Raw genomic sequence first — 22131 nt, forward strand, 5'->3', positions numbered from 1 at the left:
TTCCAGCAGCGTTCAATCAAAACCTATAAGCTCACAACAGGTTCGACAGAGGGGGGAAAAATCCTTCCTCACTACACATCCATCAAGACGCCTTTTCAATGGCTGTCTGCCAATACCTGGGAAAAGCTACAGGTTCGACCGAGGGGGCAACTACCGGGGTCAACCGCTAGCACTCCTTCACCTACCAGTTTGTCCTCTCCTATTTTGCATGTGGCTGTTCTGCTGTGAGAATAGGGGAACCACGGACAGTGACTTTAAGTCTAGGAGATCCGACCCGGGGCCAGAGAGTCACCTCCTCTATCACATCCAGAAAGATGCCTTTCCAGTGGCTGTCTGTCAATACCTGGACCAACAACAGTTTTGACTGAGGAAGCGACTACCTGTACACAATCCCTGAGCTACCTACTCCACTGCACAACACTTCACTGTTAAATTGATAAATTCACAATAATTGAAATAAAATGCTGGCAAAGGCATGGGAAGGAAGTGATAGAGCCAGAAGCAGGAGCATATGATGATATAAAAGGGTTAATAGGAGAGAAATGGCGTCAGCTTTGGGAGGCATGAGGTGGTCGGAAGGTGAAAGGCGAACACTGGGCGTTAAGCAGACATAGGCACCTGAACCATTGGGCAGTCATTGTCAACCCAAACACTGGGCACTCGGCAGTCACTGGGACCCGAAACGCTGGGCTAGGGCAGTCACTGGCGCCCAAAACCCACTGGGCACTCAGCAGCCACTGGAGCCCGAAAACTAGGCATTTGGCAGCTATTGGCGCCAAGGGGTGGACGCTCAGACAGCTGGTGTTTTTAAATAAGCTGACTATGTCAGCTTAGGATCTTGCTCCTGAACAGACAAGAGGCAAGATGCAAATGTCTCTGGAAATCTCAGTTACTTATACTTTATGCAAATAACCGATCCATAATCGAAATTATCTACCGTTAATGAAATTCTGGTAACTAGGCAAGAAGGAGTGGTTAAAATGTATGAATAATATCAGTGTTTCCTATACTCAGTCTTTGTATTAAATAACGCAAAATGAAACCTCGACAGACTAGAGGCGAGTTATCAGCGACTCTCGTGATCTCAGTTAACTTATTTATTTAACTGTAGGAAAATAAGCAATCAGTAATCAATTATTAACTACTGTGTATGAATAATTTTCTGGCATATAGGGAAATGAAGGCATTTCTATTCTTTCAAATCACGTAAATGTACGTGCACATTCTGTATAATTGTAACAAAACAAAATCCACTATAATTAGTGATAAAGAAAAAAAATAAGTATTGAAAATCAATGTAAATGTATATACGTTTACACTGAAATATCAATTCAAATTAAACGAATTCAATAACCGATTACGCACTCATGGTGGCCTCGCTCATACTCCGCTAATTGACTTGAGTGGCCTGAGCTCCAGTCCAACACGCGAGTTGGAGATTAGGTTACCAAACGCGAACATTCACGACTGTATGACAGTAGGAAAATACCTCCGTACCGAGGCGGGCCATCCCAGCTCTCTCTGTAACATACCGAAGTACTACTGCCGAAGCAAAAATCCGGTAGTTAATTAATACTTGATTGACGGGATAATTTGCCTATGACCTCCCGCAGCCAAACGATCACACCATTCTCTCCTCAATATATTATAAACCTCCACCTTTGTCTCTGCAAAGGAAAGTGGTGAGTATCGCAAGCATGGTAAACAAAACATATGACAGGTACATAAAATCCCAAAATCAATATCACCAAATGGAATGATGCAACATTCCTGCAACGTTCATAAATTACTTTAAAGGTAATCATTAAAGGGCAACTTACATGTAGCCTAATCCCATTAAGTAAATAAATGCAAAAGTTTTGGGATAAAAGAATTAATAACTTTTAGAATTACTTTAGGTAATCACTACCTTAGACTTGAGAATAGTCTATATCCGGTGAACAATTAAGAGTGTAAAAGGATTGTTCTAAGGTAACTGTTACCGGCACCGTGTCTTGCTAATAGCTCATGGCCAGTAAGCAAATTATAAAAACGAAAGTTTGACCTTAAGTAATGACGAAACATCAAGATTAATTACTGAAGGCAATACATGACCAACGACTTGTATTAAGCCTGGTAAGTAAAAAAATATATGCAAAAGTATCTGATCTACTTGAATAGTGATCCATTCAAGAAATATGTATAAGGCCATTATTATTCCCGGAGACTGCAAGTATCCAGTAGATGTTAATCTGAACAAAACAAGCAAAAGACATGACTCTTCCAGTTTGAAGGCTATGAATTCATTCCTGTGGTTGTAACACTACCGAAATCCGGTGATATAACCAGAAAATAAGAACAAGCTGCTGTAAGAACTTGATGTTTCGTCGAGCACGGCAGAAAATAGAATGACGGGATTATCTAAGTCGTTCCTAGTACAGGCGGCCCGCAGTTAACAGCGCAATCGCTCAGCGGCAAATCGGTTTTACAGCTGTCGTCAAAAATATTCATTAAAAAAATAAAGTATTTTTACGGCACAATTTTCAATTAACAGCGCCGCTAACGCCGTTGTCTAACGAGTTCGAACATTTGTAGAAATGCCGTTCAGACCATAAAGCGGTTATGCAAAATAATTAGAAAAAATTTTATGGAAATTTTATGGAGAGTTATTACATAGGTATTAGAGGTAAAATACAGTGGACCCCCGTATTCGCGTTCTCCAGATTCGCGGACTCACACATTCGCGGATTTCTCTCGGGAACGTTTCCCTGCATTATTTGCGGAAAATTCGTGCATTCGCGGTATTTTTCTATGGTAAATATCCACAAATTCCTGGTTTTTTTGATGAATTTCATCATAAAATGCACTTTTTGTGATAAAACTATTAAAAAAAACATGTATGAAAATTTTTAGTGGGTTTTTCTTGAGTTTTAACTAACAAAATAGGCTGTTTTTAGCATTTTTATAGGGGTTCCAAACATTCGCGGGTTCTAACTATTCACGGGGGGGTTTGGTACGCATTCCCCCTCGAATACGGGGGGACCACTGTACCATGCCTCTGACGCTGTTCTATGCCGAAAATATGGTTACATAGTGCACATTTAACTATGGATGTGTCGATTTATAAATGCTCATGCTTTATGTTTAAAAATGTGTATGAAAATGCATTATGTACAGGGTATTTTTATTTCTGCACAAAATATGATACGCTTTCGAAACTGCCCTTCACACGTTATCAAATACAGTGGGGCCTCGCTTAGTCACGGATCAGGAATCACGGATTCAGTTAATCACGGGTTTTCTTGGACCACTTTTCAAGTCTTATATCGCTGTATGAATCAGAATCACAGCATTGCGTGCTTGTCGGTGGTAGGCTAAGCCTCGTCTGGTTCCGATAACCAACAAATACATGAACAGATTCACATTATGATAATAACTGACAATAAAGGTAATAAAACCATTCTAACCTTATATATTATTGGCATATCTTCATAATATATAGCCTAGTTCATGGAATAATTCCACATTATTGACATCAACTTGTAGTTGAGCGGCCAGCAGAAATGTAAACATTGAGTTACACTTCACAGCACCTTTGTCATTCTTAACCTTTTAGAAATGTTAATAGTAGTATTTAATTACAGTAGTAATAACATTTAGGAAAACATAAATTTTCAATTCGAACTTCATTATTGTTTTGGTATAACGTAATCAACTTCTCTGAACACTGCAGTCATACAAACGATAATTGTCATAGATTATCGTATGTTGTTTGCAATCGGCGACGAAGCGTAAACGTAATAAAACCATTTTTACCTTATATATTATTGTCATATATTCATAATAAAACGCAAATCTTATATATCATTGCATATCTTCATAATAAAAAGCCTCTTCAAGGAATAATTCCTTGGGGAATAACCATTTTTCAAAGACAAAAAAATACACTTTACATGTTTACAGTATACAATGAACAATGATTACTTTATTCTGATGTGATTACATTAATATTACAGTGTGGTACTCTAAGCAGTACAGTAACTATTTTTTATCATAAATGTATATTCATTCACGAAAAAAATACATATGACCACCGTGACGTCACCGTTCTACAAAGTACCGATGTATTTTTACGTAAGTACATATCCTCTAAACTCTGTCATAAATCACTTTACTTACTTTTTTTGTGAAGCCCAAATGCTATGTATATTCCGGAAAATTAACGAAATCACGAATTTTATCATAGAGCAAGATTCGCTAATACTGTTTTTCTTCTTTCATGACTAAATGCATTTTTAGAATAAACTCAGTTCACAAATGTGTTTTAAATACTATGAATGTAAATAGCAAAAAAAATAAAAATCTCTCTCTCTCTCTCTCTCTCTCTCTCTCTCTCTCTCTCTCTCTCGCTCTCTCTCTCTCTCTCAATACAACTTCAATACAACTTTTATAGTTGACTCAATGATTATCACATATTATAATAGTATACAAGAGAATATCTTATCACTATCCATGTTTCATTTCTTATCATCATAAAATATTTAAAATACAAATTTCATTATTCTCGAGCTAAGATAGTCAACAGTACTCGTCCCAAGCTGCTCTCTCAAGCTATTCTCGTCCTAAGCTGCTATCTCAAGCTATTCAAGTTACTCTCGTCACAAGCTGCTCTCTCTCTCTCTCTCTCTCTCGTCTCTCTCTCTCTCTTATCTCTCTCTCTCGCTCTCTCCTCTCTCTCTCTCTCTCTTCTCAATGAAGTATGAATTGCTGTATCATAATATCATAAACATATTATGTACAAAGTTAATAATAATAATAATTCCATTAATAAATTAGTTTCTTTTAGCAACTTAAATTGTTTTTCTAAATAATTCTTTCGGTAATAAACGTCCATCAGCTGATTCTAAACATAAACAAAAGACAAAACTAGATTTTTATTGCTGTATTTTGCTGTTTATACATTAATATTATAGTTGGGTGCTGTAATCATTACAGTAAATCATGTTTTTTTTATCATAAATATGTTCATTCACGAAATAGATATACTATGTACTTTTAGTTTGGTGCAGCAGCCAAATCGTGAAAATAGAAGGAATTGTTAGGTAATTATAATTTTGTTTGCTGATCTGATGCAGGGGAAATTGAAGATAGGCAAGAATAACTTTGAAACTGTCTTGAATTTAGTTTAAGGTGATAGTTGAAGAAATATTTGGTGCTTGAACTAAAGTAGCAGTTTATAAACATTGAAATAGTGGTCTTGGGTGGGTAAATTATTAAAGTAGGCGGTTTTTAAAAGCAATTTTCAGGGGGGGTACCAGGAAACAACACTAGGTATTTACTTATCACGGGGGGTTCTGGGCCCTATCCCCCGTGATTAACAAGGCCCTACTGTACGATGTTTTCTCATGTTCTTTCTTGCGAGCGCCGCCTGCCACTCTTCCGAAATATCAAATTAAAAAAAAGGTGGAAATTAGCGATTCGATGTGCGATTTTTATAAATGTTCATGCTTTTATGTTTAAAATTTGTATCAAAATGTATTACATTTAGGGTAATTTTTATTTCTGTGCAGAGATATGATAAAAAGGCAGATTTTGAAACTTCCCTTTATGTTATCAAATACGATGTCTTTTCATGTTCGTTCTTTTAAGCCGCCGTCTGCCGCTCTTCCGAAAATATAAATTAAAAACAGTGCAAGTTTAGCGATCGATGTGTCGATTTTTTAAAGGTTTATGCTTTTATGTTTAAAATGTGTATGAAAATATATTACATATAGGGTATTATTTTTGTACAAAAATATGATACAATTTAAGGCAGCCTTTTTAACTACGCTCCACATTGTCAGGGGATGTTTTTTCATGTTCGTTCTTATCCACACTGTTCCCAAAAATGCATGGTGCTATTTTACAAATTATGCATCTTTTCCATAAATCATTTGAAAAGTCATACATTACTTCACTGTATCCAATAATATTGTATGTATTCTCATATTACAGTATTATAAAATGCTACGGCAAATCTAAGCCAGTATTCCGCGGAGCTGCCAAAGTTGTGAAATCAGCTGATGGCGAATATGAGTTTGTTTCGCCATATTTAACGCAATTCTGAGCGAATTCTCTTCCTTCTAGTCAGCATCAAACGAATATCTAGATTCTTGCCTTATATGAGACAAGGTTATTTTTCCCCTATAACAAAAACGTGTTTTTTTTTAGGTGGAAATATGAATTGAATATTTCTCGTTGTGAATGTGAATTACTTTTTTTTTTTTTCGTTAACAGATTACGTTGGCGCCATGTTTATTGCGTAAAAAAATTATGCGATTCCATTTGCAATTCTCCTTTATATCATCGTAATACGAACTTTACGTTATTTATCTTATATCGGCGTGAAACCAACAGTAAAATGTGTTCTTTCAAGCACAGTAGTTTTGATTAAAATTATTTTATCTCAATTTTATCTACGGTTGTGTTTGATTGCATACGTTTACTGGAGTTATCCTTGTTGCCAATGTACGATAATAGTCATTAGCAGCTTGAACAGTTTTCTCAGCTTCAATTATAACTAGGTTTAAATTTAACAGTATATTTCTCGATTGATCTTTGATCTATAGCGAATAAAGTTATTACATTAAGATATCTCAGTTCTATTCTACATCACGCCATTTATAACAACTATGGTAATAGTGTACTGTAGTACGATGATTGAAATACAAGCCAAACGGATGTTATCCAATTCAGTTGTACTTAGAAAAAAAAAAAAAAAAGTACTCGTTTCTCGTTCGGTTGTTCATGGCTGTCACACGTTCACACAACGAGTATAACGTTAAAACCATACTTCCATCATTCTCTTTTGCTGTTATTGAACTTATTATCTAACAGAAGATGGGATAAAGTTAGGCTATTGTAATTTGGTCTCTCATAAAATCGCACTATCGTAAGACGAATTATCGTAACTTAAACACTACAGCTACCTGTACACTGTATAAACCTTATTATATCTTTACATACTCTAGACACCCAAAGGATTAAAGCTAGGCTTTTTCACTTTACAGTATTTATAATGCTATAATGTACTGTACAGTACTACTGTACAGTAAATTCTATAGTACTATACTGCATAAATATAATTTTACTATTGCGCCATTGTGGGATTACAGCGCCTTTGACCGGTCTAGAGTTTCGAAAGAAGGTGTGCAGCGGCCGTAGGCTTTAAAATTGCTTAGCATAAACCAAAAATCACAGCGTCAGCGGCCAGGAACAGAACCCCTGCCACTAACCGAAGGTCGCCTGTAGTATTTGCCGTAGGGGATGGCACTGTAGACCTATACTGAAACACCGAAGCACTACCTGTGAAATTTGAACTTGGCTGTCGTCGAGTAGAAACATTTTAGCTATATAATTATTGGGTAAGTCACATATACAAAAATAATGTTTACCAATAACTGTTGAAATAATAGCCTTTCAGGAAAAAAAAAAAACCTCTTAACACAATGTAAAATCTTTTTGACAAAACTTACACTCTGATTAAACTATAAACTACTCCAAAACTTTAAAACTAGATACATTCTGACAATAAAGAATCAAGGTTGATGACAATTTGACAAGACAAAATATTGTAATATATATAAGGTTGGATAATAACCACCAAATATTTCAGCGCAAGTGAGATGGGGTCTTTCCAAATAGGTAATGCCCCATCCCCTTTTAAATTATTGCTTTACCTGTGACATAGGGATGTTCAACTTTCAGTCTAGGTATTGCCTTTACTAAGCATAAAAAGAAAATAGTAAAGAAAAGAGTCTGCAATTCCCTAAAAAAAAAAAAAGAAAGAAAAAAGTGCCACAGTTTCTTTGGCACAATTTTTTTTTATACAGTGTACATAATCAAGGCCATCAAAAATAGATCTATCTTTCAGTGGTCCGGGTATAATGCTGTAAGAGCCACAGCCCAAGAAACTTTCAGCCATGGCCTGGTGATTGCCTGTTCTATAGTGGTGTGAAACACATGATTATCATTACTTTAATCTTAATAAAATAAAAATACTGAAGCTAGGAGGGCCGTTATTTGGGTATATTTGATGATTAGAGTGGATGATCAACATACCAATTTGCAGCCCTTTAGCCTCCGTACTTATCAAGATCTAAGGGCAGACAGAAAAAGGGCAGAAGGCAGACAAGTCATCTCAATAGTTTCTTTATAGAAACTAAACAAAAACAAAAGACATTAGCCAAAATAGCAATTCAGTACATAAATCTTTCATACCTGAACTTGTTCTACGGTGACTTTGATTTGTTTATATGGCTTGGAAAGGGCAGTCTCCATTTCCCTTGTTTTGTGGATCCATTCTACTTCTTCAAAAACTCTAGCTGTACCAACTAGCTGCTGGCCAGGATAAAATCATAGCGACGAAACTCAGAATCCTGAGAAAAAATTAAAAAGAAAATTGACCATAAATATAATGCAAATATTACATACATCAATTATTGATACATAAACTTTCTTTTCAACAAGCTGACATTTGAAATAATTTTACAATGAAAGCATGAGAAGGAATTAGACATTATGTGAGCAGTATGTAACTATACTATACTACTATTAGGATTTTCATAAAACAGAAAAACACCTTTTCATCATCTGTGCTGCTTGACCTCTATTCAGTTGTTATTTTTACTGAACCTTTTCCGGTGTTTCCAACATTCAATGAAGAGCCCATTTCCTAATTTGTTTTGGAAGATGTTCTAAAGACAGATGTACTTCTAGACTCCATATAAAAGCTAAAATAAATTTTTATGATGTGTACAGCATAAAACCTTACATATATAATTTATAAAAATAAAGTTATTTAATTATATTTTAAACAAGGTAAGAGGAAAAGCATTTTTCTGGAAGACATCAGCAATATACCAATTTACTCATAGCTCAAAAGATTCACAAGACTGGAATTCAAAATAATCATAAAATGACACATTATGGCATGAATGTTTCAGTTTGCCAAGAATCAGTGCAGAGAAGACACCTTACTTTACAGCCCTTACTACTACTGCTTGTAGATGCCAGTCAAGGTTCTAAATAAATTTGCATAAAAAATTTGAAATGTCAGGCCACTGACTAAATGACAACAAAACAATTACCTATCAAATTAACGACAGGGTTATTCCTGGAGAGAGTGTGTTAAATTAAAATCACCTTACTTAAACATATTTTTCCCTTAAGAAATAACAGTAATAAGGGGTTACGTTCCCGGACTTGGGGAACTCTTTTTGCATTATTAATGTAATACTATGTTAGGTCAGAGAAAAAAAAAGAAAAACAAAACAAAATCTTTCGCTTTATTAATAAATACATACAGTGCACTGTGCTATGTCTTTATGTCGACTGCCATCATCTGCAGCACTGATGCGCGGGTCATTGTAAACAATGCTCAGGCGCCAATTGCCGTTGAATCGAAATTTGTGCATTTTTTAAACATTTTAAAATATTTTCTAGCTCACATTAAATTTAAAATGCACTAATTAAACACTCGTTTATTTGGGAGGGGACTGTATGTATAATGTATAGACTATAGAATTTTGGCAAAAAGGCCAAGCACTGGGACCTAAGATTTCATTCTTCAGTGGTGAAACAGAAAATGCCAGTAAAACGGTCTGAATGTGTAACAGGAGGAAAACCTTACAGTTGCAATATGAATCAATTGTTAGGAGAGGGTGGAAAGTAAAATGGAAGAGAAGAGAGTTGTGATGGAGGTAGCACAGTAAAATAAATGGCAAGGATTGCAGCTAGGGGCCAAGGGATGTTGCAAAGAACCTTAAGTGATGCCTATACTAGTGTACAGCATGAGGTGCACTGATGCCACTAACCCCTAAGGGTGCATAACAAGCATAAATCAAAAGAATATTACTATTCACATATGTTGTTGTAATGGTACAAAAGACATCATCTTTTATTCATTTATGTTATTTATAAACTTTGCAGTACAAGAAGGTAAAAAAAACTTAAGTTACTAAATCAAGAATTTATATATAATAGCTGACAACCTCTTTATCATACAAAATTAGTGGTCCTTACAATGTTGATGAAAGTAAATACAGAAGAACCTTTAAAATCCGTGCCATATAACTGAAAACAAGCAACTCCTTTGAAACCAATTCACTTTACTTAATAGGAAGGTTTCCTTGTACAGGCAGTCCCTGGTTATCGGCAGACTTGGTTATTAGCAATCCAGTTTTATGGGGTTTGTCTAGCACCAAAAATTGGTGATTTTCAGTGCCATGTGCCGATTTCTGGTTATTGGCGCTGTTACAGTACCTAACAGAGGGCGCTATTAACCAGTTACACTGCCATAAGCAACATAAATTGCCAATTTTCACTTAATGATTTTCTCTTATCATCAAGCCGTTGGAACAGAATCTCACCAATAACCAGGGACTTGCCAGTATGTACTTCCCTTTGAACATCAACTCTTTTATTATCATTATATATTACTTTAACTTATTGCAGCATATAACATACCTGCACTTCTTTCTGCAACATCATAAAATGCTAGATCCTCTTGAGGATATATTTCAAAACTTTCATTCTAAATCCTCATTCAACCACTGCATTTTGGCACCTTAGCCAAGTGTTCAAACTGAGGAAATGGAGAAAAAAGGAGAGATTAACTCCAAAATCACCAGAAACACATATTTGCAGTGAGAGGAAAGGTTTTATGGATAGGTGAAACCAAAGTCAGTAAGACAATTCTACAGCTTCTAAGTTCACAACAACTGTAACTTAGCCTCTCAACCCTAAAACAACGACTAAAAGTACCTGAAAAACAGGAAAATCAAGGCCACCTGAATAAAATCTGGTCTACATAACTAACTAGCCTTTGACACATCAATCTCTATGAGAGCTAAAAAGACAAAATTTCATTACAAAATTTTGACTAGCATTTTGATGTCCCCTAACTGAATACAAAATAATTTTCATTGGCTTTTATTTGCTACTGGAAAAGAAAGGCATCATCCAAAATTACTAAAGTATATCTGACTGAACTAGAGCACTACTTATGAGGAGACTAGGGTTACTAATGCTTCCATTCTTAATATAATATTTGATAAGTCAAGCTAAGGCAAAAATAAAAAACAACCTAACAATATAACCAAGACGTTGGGCTGGAAGGTCACAGCTGCTTATTTACAACTAAAACTGTAATTGTCTCAAAGCAGCCTGATACCCCAAAAGAAGCTGGCTTATTAGCTTATCTACAAGACTAACTTTCATTACTAAACAGTAAAACAAAAAGCCTCTCGCTTGGAGGAAATAGTACTTGATAGTCTCCAGATGTGAAGCGATAGGGACCCCTACCAAACTGGTGGAACCTTTACACATGAGATTCTTCGCAAAGGAGGTCAGTGCCACAGGGAAATTTCACTCGGAACCTCTGACAGAAGATAAGGTCTGGGACCACTCTGCCTCTGGCCACAGTGGTGCCACCAAGTCATGCTGAGATGCCTGGAACTCATTACGTACTCTGTTCAGGGCCTGAGGGAAGGCGTACACCTCGAGATTGTCCCAAGGATGCTGTAGAGCATGCTCCACCAGAGCGAGGATCCAGGACCACCAAGGAGTAGACCTCCAGCTTCCTGTTAAAGTGAGTAGCAAAGAGGGCAACATGGGTCTTCCCATGTCCTGATGCAGAGACCACTCCATATCTAGGACTTGACTCTGACGACGTTAGCTTGTCAGCCACCGCATTCCTCCTGCCTGGAGTGTACTTGGCCACAAGTTCCCACAGAGTTGTCGATTACCCACTGGTGCACCTCGACTGTCAGTGAGTGGAGCTAGGGAGGACACCAGCGCCCTGTTTGTTCACATTAGCCATCATTATGGTGTTGTCCAACATCAGAACGACAAAATGACCCTCCATCCTCTCTCAGAACTCTTGCAGACCTAGAAAAGCTGGTTTCAATTTCAACACAATGTGAAGCAGCTTGTCCTCTGCACTCCAAACACCCGAGGCCAGGAGCTCCTTGAGATGAGCGCCCAAACTATCGAGAACAGGAGTAAATCTGAAGGGGAGTGAATGTAGAGGGACTCCTACCATAAGATTCTGGTCATCCAACTGCGTCTGTAGGTCTCTTCTCACCTCTTCTGACAGAGGTACATCTTGCTTAAGGGGAATCTCCTACCACGGACCAGAACTCCTTCTGTCTCCACTGCAGAGTGAATGTGGAGTTGACCACTCCTTGAGAGATGATGAGATTCTGAGAAGAACTTGCCACTGGAGAGCTGGCTTTTTGAACTATGCAAGGAAGGAGCATGCCACAGACCTGAACTTCTGCAACCTCTGGTCAGACGGAAAAACCCTAGACACTACCGTATCTATAGTCATACACAGGTAAAGAATCCTCTGGCTGGGAATCAGATTGGACTTTGCCAGGTTTACCCCAATGCCTAGGCTCCAACAAAATTGGAGAAGATGGTCCTTGTCCTGAACCAGCTTCTCTCTGGAACTTTGCTAAGACCAGCCAATTGTCAAGGTATTTCAACAAGCGAATTCCTTTAACATGAGCCATGCTGAAACTAAAGTAAAAAACCCTTGTGAACACTGGAGGGGCTGTAGTCAAACTGAAGCAGAGGACCTTGAACGGGAATGCTTGCTATCCAAGGCTGAAGCAAAGGAATCTCCTGGATGAAGGGTGAACTGGAATCTGGAAGTAAGCGTCCTTCAAGTCTATCAACAACATAGTCATTCTCCCATACAATTGCCAAAACTATCCGGGCATCTCCATTCTGAATCTTGTCCTCCTGATGAAGTGGTTCAGTGTGGAAAGATCTATCATTGGTCTCTAATTGCCTGTAGCCTTTGGAACCAGGAAAATTTGACTGTAAAGCCCCAGTGAAGGACAATGCACTTCCTCCACTGTACCCTTGTCCAACATCTTTAACACTTCCTCCTGGAGAGCTAAGTATTTGGTGAGCCTTGCTCATAAGCTACATTGAAGAAGGATTGATCTGAGAGAGGGAATGTCGAAAAGTAGTAGATACCCCACCAAAAGGGCATTCACTACCCACTTCTCTGCTCCGTGGTATTGCCATTTGGCCTAATGGCCCGCCAGGGATTTCTTCCCCTCCCCCCTCTGGGCAATAGGACGAGGCTGAAAGAGGTACTGCTGCTGTTTAGACTTGAATGGAGCAGTAGACTGAGGAGCCTAACAGATCTCGGCTGCTTGGAAAACTTCCTTGGAGGAGGAGGTGCAAAGCGAGGGTGATCCTCCGACTTTGAGACTGCCTGCTGAACCAGCATATCCTTGGTATCAGCACACCATCGGTCCATCGCAACTTCTAATTATGTTCTCGGAAAGAGAAGCTATAATTCCATAAAGTCCCCATTAGCGTTCTCAGAAAGAGAAGCTGCAATTCCATAAGGTCTCCATTACAAAGAAATGAAAAGACTCAGAATCCACCGAACTTGCCACCTTCGACAAGGCCACATCTCTCCTAATCAGGAGCAGGTTGGCCCATAGATTAGAAATGAGGTGGCCCAGTAAGAGATGGCCTTAGCTCCACAATGCAGCAACTTCACAAAGGTAATGAAACTTCCATCGAAGTGACACAACACTATCCTGGCCACCACAGTAGACCACAAGTCCAGCAACGTCACAGTCTGGAAGGCAGAAGAAGCAATAGACTCCTGAGTAGAGCCTCTTAAGAAGTCAACAATGGCCCTAAGCCCTTACCTGATTCAGGGTCTAGCCAGAGTTTGAGTGGATCACGTCATGTCTGAACTAAGGTCGAGCCATCAGATGAACTACATTAGTCGAGTAGTACTTCCTATGCAGTACGAGAATGGGAAGGGAGGGGGAAGAAGCTTAGATGAGCACAAGGAGCCATCTTGACCTGAGACCAAAGAATTAACATGCTGCAAAATTGATTGCACATGCCCAGAACAAGGGAGCTCAACGAAGATCTAGCATCCTGCCTTGGAGCGAGCATGGCCTCTATGCCTGTAGGGGTCATAGAAACTGAGTTTGTGTCCTTCCCTCAACATCACTGAACTCATGAATGAAATAAATAACCTCCAAAAAAGAAGACAGAGACTCTTGACTCTTCCACTCCTCTGGTTCCGGCAATGGAGAACGACCGTCACTATGAACACGTTTGTTGGGAGGCAGAACAGGAGGAGAAGCAACAGGCTCTGGGAGAGAACTCCTAGAAGGTGCAGGATCAGCGACTTGAGTACTAGGCACCTCAGACCTCTTTAATCAGAGCTTATCATCCTAACGGCAAACTCGAAAAGGCTGAGAAGATGAAGAATCAGCTTGAAGACTGAGAGAGGGAAGGCTCAAACAGGCTGAAGACTCTGAGGAGAGGGAAGGCTATCAAGAAACTGGAACAAATCCATGTACATGTAGGGGGGAGCCATGTCCATGCTGGAAAGACTGTGAAAACACCCCTCTCACTCTCAGAAGATGAAGCAACAAAGTCCTGAATCCTCAAAACATTGACCTGAGAACAAGAGGGGGAGGAGAAGGTGATAGAGAAGGAGAAGGAGCTCTCCACCTACAATGCTCTTGCTAGAAAGCACAGGATACCTGCATCTTACTTGTCAATGGTGTTCCACTTGGTGGAAGCACACGAGAGCCAAAGAAGTGGAGGACCCAGAGGAGGGGGGAACTGCTGGGGAGACCAGAGGAGGATGGAAAAAGAAGACATGAAATGCGACAACAGGCCATCCAAGGAGGAGGAACCCCGTAGTGATTCCATGTCCGAAACAAAGGAAGAAGATGGAGTCACCTCCTCTCTCCGGTGAGGGAGATTACCTCCCACAAGAGAGGGGACGATGTTATACACAAAATCCTCATACTTCCAAAGATGAATTAATGGAAAAAAAGGAAGAAGACAGGGCGTCAAAGAACGAAGTAGCAGAGGGAAAAATCTGGATGAAGGGGAAGCCAAATTGTCTACTCAGGGAGGCAAAAATCCTTCCCAAGAAGGACAAGTAGATATCCTACAGTGCTCCCTCTTCTTGTAGAAAACTTTCCACTGCGATACAGACCAGGAACAACATTTCGGCCAGAGTTGGTGATGGTGCAAAAACTGGAATGGCACCTACTGCAAATGGTATGGAGGTCAATCAAGAAAAAAGCCAAAAATCTCTAACATGGAAATCCTGGAACACCTGGACACAAGCGTTGACGGAACCTCAAACTCTTGGTGGAATCAATGATAAAAGACAAGCAGGCACACACACATACATTGAAAGCAAAGCACAAGTAAATAATGGGCTAACAAAGAAACCAGCTTGAAAGGAGAGCACAAAAAGTGAGTGGTTAAAGCGGTCCCAAAGAACGACCGACGCGTCACAAGGTTCCAAGCCCTGTCAGTGACCAGATGCCACAGATTCCTTCCTTTACAGTCTTTGATTGCTTTTTAAGCGGTTTAGAGCTGGCACGAGATTATTATTGTTGAGACCGATGGTTTTTTCTGTGTATGAACAATGATCATTCCACCTCTAATCCTGCCAAGAAAACTAACATAAAAACATTGAAAATGATGGTAAGTGCCAATACATCAATTAAGAAGCAACAACCAATTCACAACTAAACCTAGGTGATCATAATCTCATTATAACAACTTGAAAAGGAGTCAAGAAGGTGAGGGAGTCTGAGAAGACTGCTAGCAGATGAAAATCAAGTCCCAGCAACCCAGCTTCATCAGCCACAAGGTTCATTGTCAGAAAAAATGAGAGAATTCAAAATCTTATGGGTACAAGGAAAGAAACATTCAATGACTGATTTAATCCAAATATTTCTGTTCCCACGAAGAAGTGTGTTAGGAGGTGACTTGACATGTATTTTACATGGCTGACTTCTTCTTCCTAGCTTAAACCAATTTTTATATGGGGTCGCCATTGCGAATGAGTCATCTCCATCGATTTCTGTCCTGTGCCTCGTTCTCATTTATACCTTTCAATACCATATCTTCCCCTACACAATCACGCCATCTCTTTCTTGGTCTTCCCTTCTTCCTTCTACCTCGCACTACCATTTCCATCGTATGTCTTCCAACATGACGTTCCTCCCTTCGTAAAACAGGTGTCCATACCATCGAAGCCTTCCTTCCTGTATCTTCGATATTTCAACTACCTTTGTCGATCCTCTTATATACTCATTTCTAATCCTATCTTCTCTTGTTACTCCCGACATCCATCTCAACATTCTCATTTCTGCTGCATCCATCTTCTTCTCCTCTGTTTTCCTCATACTTGCTGTTTCTGTTCCATATAACATTGCTGGTCTGACCACTGTCCTATGAAACTTTCCTTTCAATTTCAGAGGGACTAAGGGGAAAAAAATACTTTACCCTCTTTAATCACGATAAATCAATCACCAAAAGAAGACCAACAGCAGAGAAAGAGAAAGGGATAAGAACAATGGAATGCTGATAGAAAAGCTGGCTGAAGAATGAGAGCTAAAATGTGCAGCCTTACACATATGAAAGTGTTATAAATTCATCAGAATAGAAGAGAGAATGAGATTATGACTTGCACAGACCTTGAATGATAAGCTTTTATGTACCAAACTTTTGACTGCTTTGCAAAATCAGTGAAACTGATGATTAGATGGAGAATAAACTGTAGCAGAGGTGGTCATATGACCTAATTACGTATAGAGGTGGGTTTTTATATCAAAGCAACAATCCATGCAAGGAAAATAAAGGCTAAATACTAGCATATCAGCCTGCCAGGACCTCTCAAAATACCTAAGCAAGGCGCTATAAGGAGGAAACTTTAAGTAAGAAAAGAATGGTGTGATGTGTATAACAGTTTCACAGATCAAAGGGATATTCTAATGATATAGTTGCAAATTATTTGGAGGTGGAGAAACATTTAACATCCAAGAAAATACAGTTTCACTCTCTTCTAACTATTATTAAAGTACTTACTGTATAAAAGTATGGGGTAAAGAAACTATTAACTAAAATATATAAACACATTAATAAAACTCAAACTCCAAAGAATACAAGTAATAGTTAGAACAGTATGTGGTAAAGAAGCAATTAGCTAAAATACATATACGTATGATGTAAAAATGCAAACCCCAGTTCAACTTAAACCTAGGCGAATGCAAGTTCTCACACCCTTTTTAACTACTTTTACAAATTAAGTAGTCACCAAGAGCATGAAGGTTTGGAAAAAACAATCAACTGAAATTCATTAACACATGAAGAACCCACTGAGAATGTTCAAAGTTCCCTCCCAAAACCCAAAAAATTACAAATTCACAGAAACTCAAAGAAAAAAGAAAAATGATCCTGATGTCCTTTTCTTATACTAAAATAACTAAAATTAAGAAAACAAATACAAGCTCAGGGTAATGCACAGTTTCATTTTCAATTAAACTCTTTAACCTCTTGGTTGCATTGTTGCTTTAAACAAATTTCATTTTTACCAATATTAGGCCTATGCTATTCAATTAACTTCACCTGAATGTGAATTCACCAAAAATATTTATTCTTACGTATTGATGAACTGAAGTTGCAATGCATCTGAGAAATGTCTAACCTGTTAGGAACAAGTAAGGTGAGCATATTTACAATTCATTGGAGAACTGTCAGTTTTAAGATCTTCACGTTCTGTAAAGATCTACATTTCAAAAGTTAAACAAAATATTTCATAGCATACAAATTTCATTTCATAATGTTTTAAAAAATGGTACTTTGTGAGCCCAGCAAACCAGCAATACTTGACATATACTGGCAAAAGAGCTCCCACTGACATATGACAAACCATAGATGAAGACTCATGTGCACTCTTAGGTACTTCTACACCACTGTTTTTTCATAACACAAACCTCACTGATCTGCCTACCATTCTCTCCAAGTAATGCACGTGAGGTTCAGGTGAAGAAAGCTGGCCTCAACAATTAGAACAAAAACAATAAAATAAATAAATTATTAATGGCAGTAGATGTAGTATTAGTAGCCAAGCTGCAACCCTAGTTGGTAAATTAGAATGCTACAAGCCCAAGGATTCAAATAAGTAAAGCAGAAATAGAAGTCCAGAAATAAGAAAAAAAATCAAATTAAACAAAATGAGACTTGTGAACCAGCTCAGCAAAAAAGCATGTGCCTTCACTTTGAGCTTCTAGGTTAGAAAGATTCAACAACATAAATAAGTAGAGTATTTCAAAATTAGGTCACACATAGAAATTTTTTTTTTAAAACCGTACAGTAATGAACCTCACAAAAGGAAAGATCTGCAAACATCTTTCCTTCTCTGTGTGGTACCCTTCCTAAGACTGCCTTAAATAATGCCTGCTTCTGTTGTTGCTATCTCTGTTGTAAAGCCAAAATTATAATGCATTCTTTCTCAGCCTTTCCCTCAGCACCTTCTCCAATATTTTCATAATATGTTCAGCTTTTAGAACTTTCTCGTCCCGTCAGGTTTCATATACACACTATAATATTCTGGTAAGCTCATCAATGACTACCTCATTCACAGCTTTTATTGAATCACTAGTTATTCCAGGTGATCCTGAGGGCTTCTCCATTCATCTTTTTAAGGTGTTACATACTATTCCAAAGGTCCCTTAATATAGCCAACACCCTCAGTTCATTATAAATTTCTTCACTATGCATAAGATTCAAATCTGCCTTATTGCTCCTGAATCTCTATTCTTTTAAATAACTTTGCTATTTTCCCTGTGATGTTCTAGCATTCTAATTTAATTTCTTCCAACTGATATTCTCTGCTCTTGCCATCTTTTAGCATCCTTTCTGTGCCCTTGCCATCTCCTTTTAGCTTCCTCTACTTCTCATTTACTTTAGCTTCCTTTCACTTGCCTGAGCAATGCAAAAGCTTGAAAGCTCTCTCCATCTCCTCAACTAAAGCATCTTGATTCTAATACCTTTTCTGTCTTTCTTGATATCATTTTCATAATAGCCCACCATGTTTCATTTACATTCTTCTAGCAGTTTCTATGGACTGCCTTTTAATAATATGTATATTTAGTGACAATCTTGATTCCCATTTTTTTTACATAATTGATTTAGTGTCTGTGTTTTTATTCTCTTAACTATCTCTTTTCCTATCCCTCATTATAAAATCACCTTGTAGCAATCTACATTGTGCTATGCATGTATTAGACCTGGCATACCAGTGTATTCCCTTTCTTAGTCAAACTTCATAAAGTTTTGCTTTGTTTACTCACTGGATACAGTATTTACAAGGTCTTGCATTTTTTCCACTTCATTCAAGTTGTTGCAGCTCTTTTTCTTATAACCCTTATAAATACTCCTTAAAAATGTAGTCCCTAATATATCATTAACATTACTAAGTATTTTAACAAAACCACTTTTTCCCACTCTTCTCATAGATAGATCCCCTGTACGGGAGTGCCGCTTACAAAGTCACACTGCAGATGGTGCGGAGATTCCCTGTTTCACTGATCTTTTCCTTTTTCATTTCATTCATTTCTCTCACTTGACTGTCTAACTTTTTCAAGTTACCTTGTTCCAGTTTTACTTCCAATCCAAGGACAAATCCTTCAAGCACATCTTGTGAGTCAAGTAATGTGACCCTGTAATCTCATTAACTACTTCAAAAATAATATCAATAATAACAATCTTCTATTTAAAGAAGTAGAAGACAACGTCATAATGTGAGCACATGCCATTCAACCATTCATCCACTTCAAAAGCAATTTCTTTCTTCCCTCTTGTTGTATTGAATTTCATACTCCACTCCTCCCAAATCTCCCTTTCTGCATTTGCCTAGTCTTTTGGCCTTCTTCCACTTTTCCAGGTTTACCTATTGAATACATATTTCCCTGTCCTCTACCAATGCTTGAAGGTTTTCCCCTTCAATTACCCTTTGTACATACTGATTCAACTACCATGTCTTGGTCTCATTATATGCTTAAAGTTACATCAACTTCTACTCCTTATTGTATGTGTGTTCTTTTAGCTCTTCTAATCACCTCATTTTCATATGTGCTGAGATATATTCTCCATAGTAAATTTTTACGTAATTTTTTGGTTCCATATTTTTACTTTTGACTCTCTCTTTCTTCATCTTTATTTTTTTCACAATCAATTTGGTTTGCAGCAGTCTATGCCATCTTAAGCATACCTTACCTGGTATAAAAGTGCAAAGCTTTTATACCATTAATTTTTCATCTTCAAAAAAATCCAACTATATTTTGGGTTCTCCACTCCTACATGTTATAAACTTCCCTCTTGGCCTCTAAAACACTGTCTGACAACTCTAATCCAAGGTTTTCTAGAATTCCATTATTGTTTTTCCAACATCATTCCTCTCATTACAGCCATATCTTCCTATCACATACTAATATCTGACTTTTTTCCTACATGCACATTGTGGTTCCCTTGTCACTGTATAACCACTGACCATGCACTTTTGTCATTGTATCTGAAGGTTTTTACCAAAATTCTTCCTGGTATTCTGTTCTGTAGAGACTTAACAGGCAAGTTAATGGTGTTTTTGGTTGTTACAAATAACTAAGTGCAGATTATGAATAAAAGATATATGAACAAAAACCCTGGCAGTCACAACTTTATATTTACAAACATTCTTTAAAATTTCTATGCTCTATTGTTTCCCCAGAGGACAAGTGCTGAGGTAAGAATATTACTCCTGAACATTGCAATTCTAGGACAATCTCCATGGGACACTTTATATTTGTTCTTTAAGGAAGATCACTGCCCAGAGTAATGCTTACCAAAGATAGAAGACACCAGAAAGAACTTATGGATTAATGATGACCAATATAGCAAACATGTCACTGGGCCATTTTTCAGTGAGACTTTGCTCTGCTCTATAATGTTACTGCTCTTCATACTTCAAAATTTCTGAAGCTCAAAAAGTATCATATGGCTAGGTTTATTTGTGGGTCACAAGTTCCTAGGTATCTCTGATGATATAGGTCATCAGAACTGTTCATATTAGTGTTTCCATTGGCTTCCACAAGGTACACCTTGACATCTCTATCTGCTGTTAGCTTAAATTATACACTTGTTTTGGAAAAAGAATTACATTTCCATTTGGTTGTTGTTTTCCATTTGTGATACATTTTCGGTGAGAGAATGCATTTTCCATCAGACTATAACAATCCAAATACTTCCCTAATAGAGGTTGATGGTTTGTAAGAGGCCAAAAAAAGCTGTTTAGGAACTCTGGATAATTAAAATATACACATACATATTGATACATCTCATGCAATCAAATGAGATAAAGAAAGACCAAGATATATCCATACCAATTAGAAACCAAATATTTATAAAAATACAAGTCTAGTTACAGCATGCTCGACTTCATAAAAGCTATTCATAAAATACCACACAATATTCTCTAAGAAATATAAAAATAATACACTTTTCATACAAAAAAATAATAAGGTAAACTGTACTAGCTACACTTCTACTCATATTAATCTTATGTAATACAGACAACAATACATGCAGGAAAGTAACACAATAAGCCAGCTGAAGCACATAGACATTCAAGTAGCATTACAAATAATATACAACTGACTAAGAAAAAACCAAATGGTATAAAAAAAATTATGATTTTCTTAGCTGCTTCTCCTAAACATAGGCTTTCTTCACCAGAAAAACAAGACCATGATCACTGCCACTTTCATTGTTGATTCAGTGACCAATAACACAGAAAACTCTATACAATTATCATTCATACACTACTACACAAAGAGCCCCTCAGTTCTTCAACAGTGTACTGAGCCCCTTTAATATGCACTACATCATAACCATCCATTTTACAGGCCAAAATATTTAGGCCCTCCTTAAATCTAAAATCTTCCTCTAAAAATCCTTTGCATTCTTATTATACTATGCAAACAAATCCTCTCTTCAGCTTTAACCTCTTCCTTCATTTGCCTTTAATATTTTCCCTTTATTTCCATATAACAGAGATGGCAAAATAACCCCTTCAAACATTCCAACCTTTGCTTCCACAGGACAATCCTCTTCCAAATGTCTGCATACACCTTGCTATCTTCCTTGCTTCAATTATTTTGTTACCCACCTCACTCCACCCAAATACCAGTCAAAATCAAATGCTTCCTTTCATCTAACATTCTTATTAATATTCACTGCTCAATTTTCCTGGTTTCCACTTATCCTCATAACCAT

The 22131-nt window shown here is 37.6% G+C and overlaps 1 protein-coding gene across 1 annotated transcript in view; it reads right to left on the minus strand.

Moving 5' to 3' along the window:
- Positions 1 to 22131, minus strand: part of LOC135216469 ((E3-independent) E2 ubiquitin-conjugating enzyme-like) — a 561446-nt gene that overhangs the window by 420739 nt on the left and 118576 nt on the right. Inside the window, 2 exon segments of the mRNA XM_064251838.1 lie at positions 8239 to 8375; positions 8378 to 8396. Coding sequence (XP_064107908.1) covers positions 8239 to 8375; positions 8378 to 8396 — 156 coding nt within the window.

Source organism: Macrobrachium nipponense, chromosome 6, assembly GCF_015104395.2.
Source record: "Macrobrachium nipponense isolate FS-2020 chromosome 6, ASM1510439v2, whole genome shotgun sequence".
NCBI classification, from domain to species: domain Eukaryota; kingdom Metazoa; phylum Arthropoda; class Malacostraca; order Decapoda; family Palaemonidae; genus Macrobrachium; species Macrobrachium nipponense.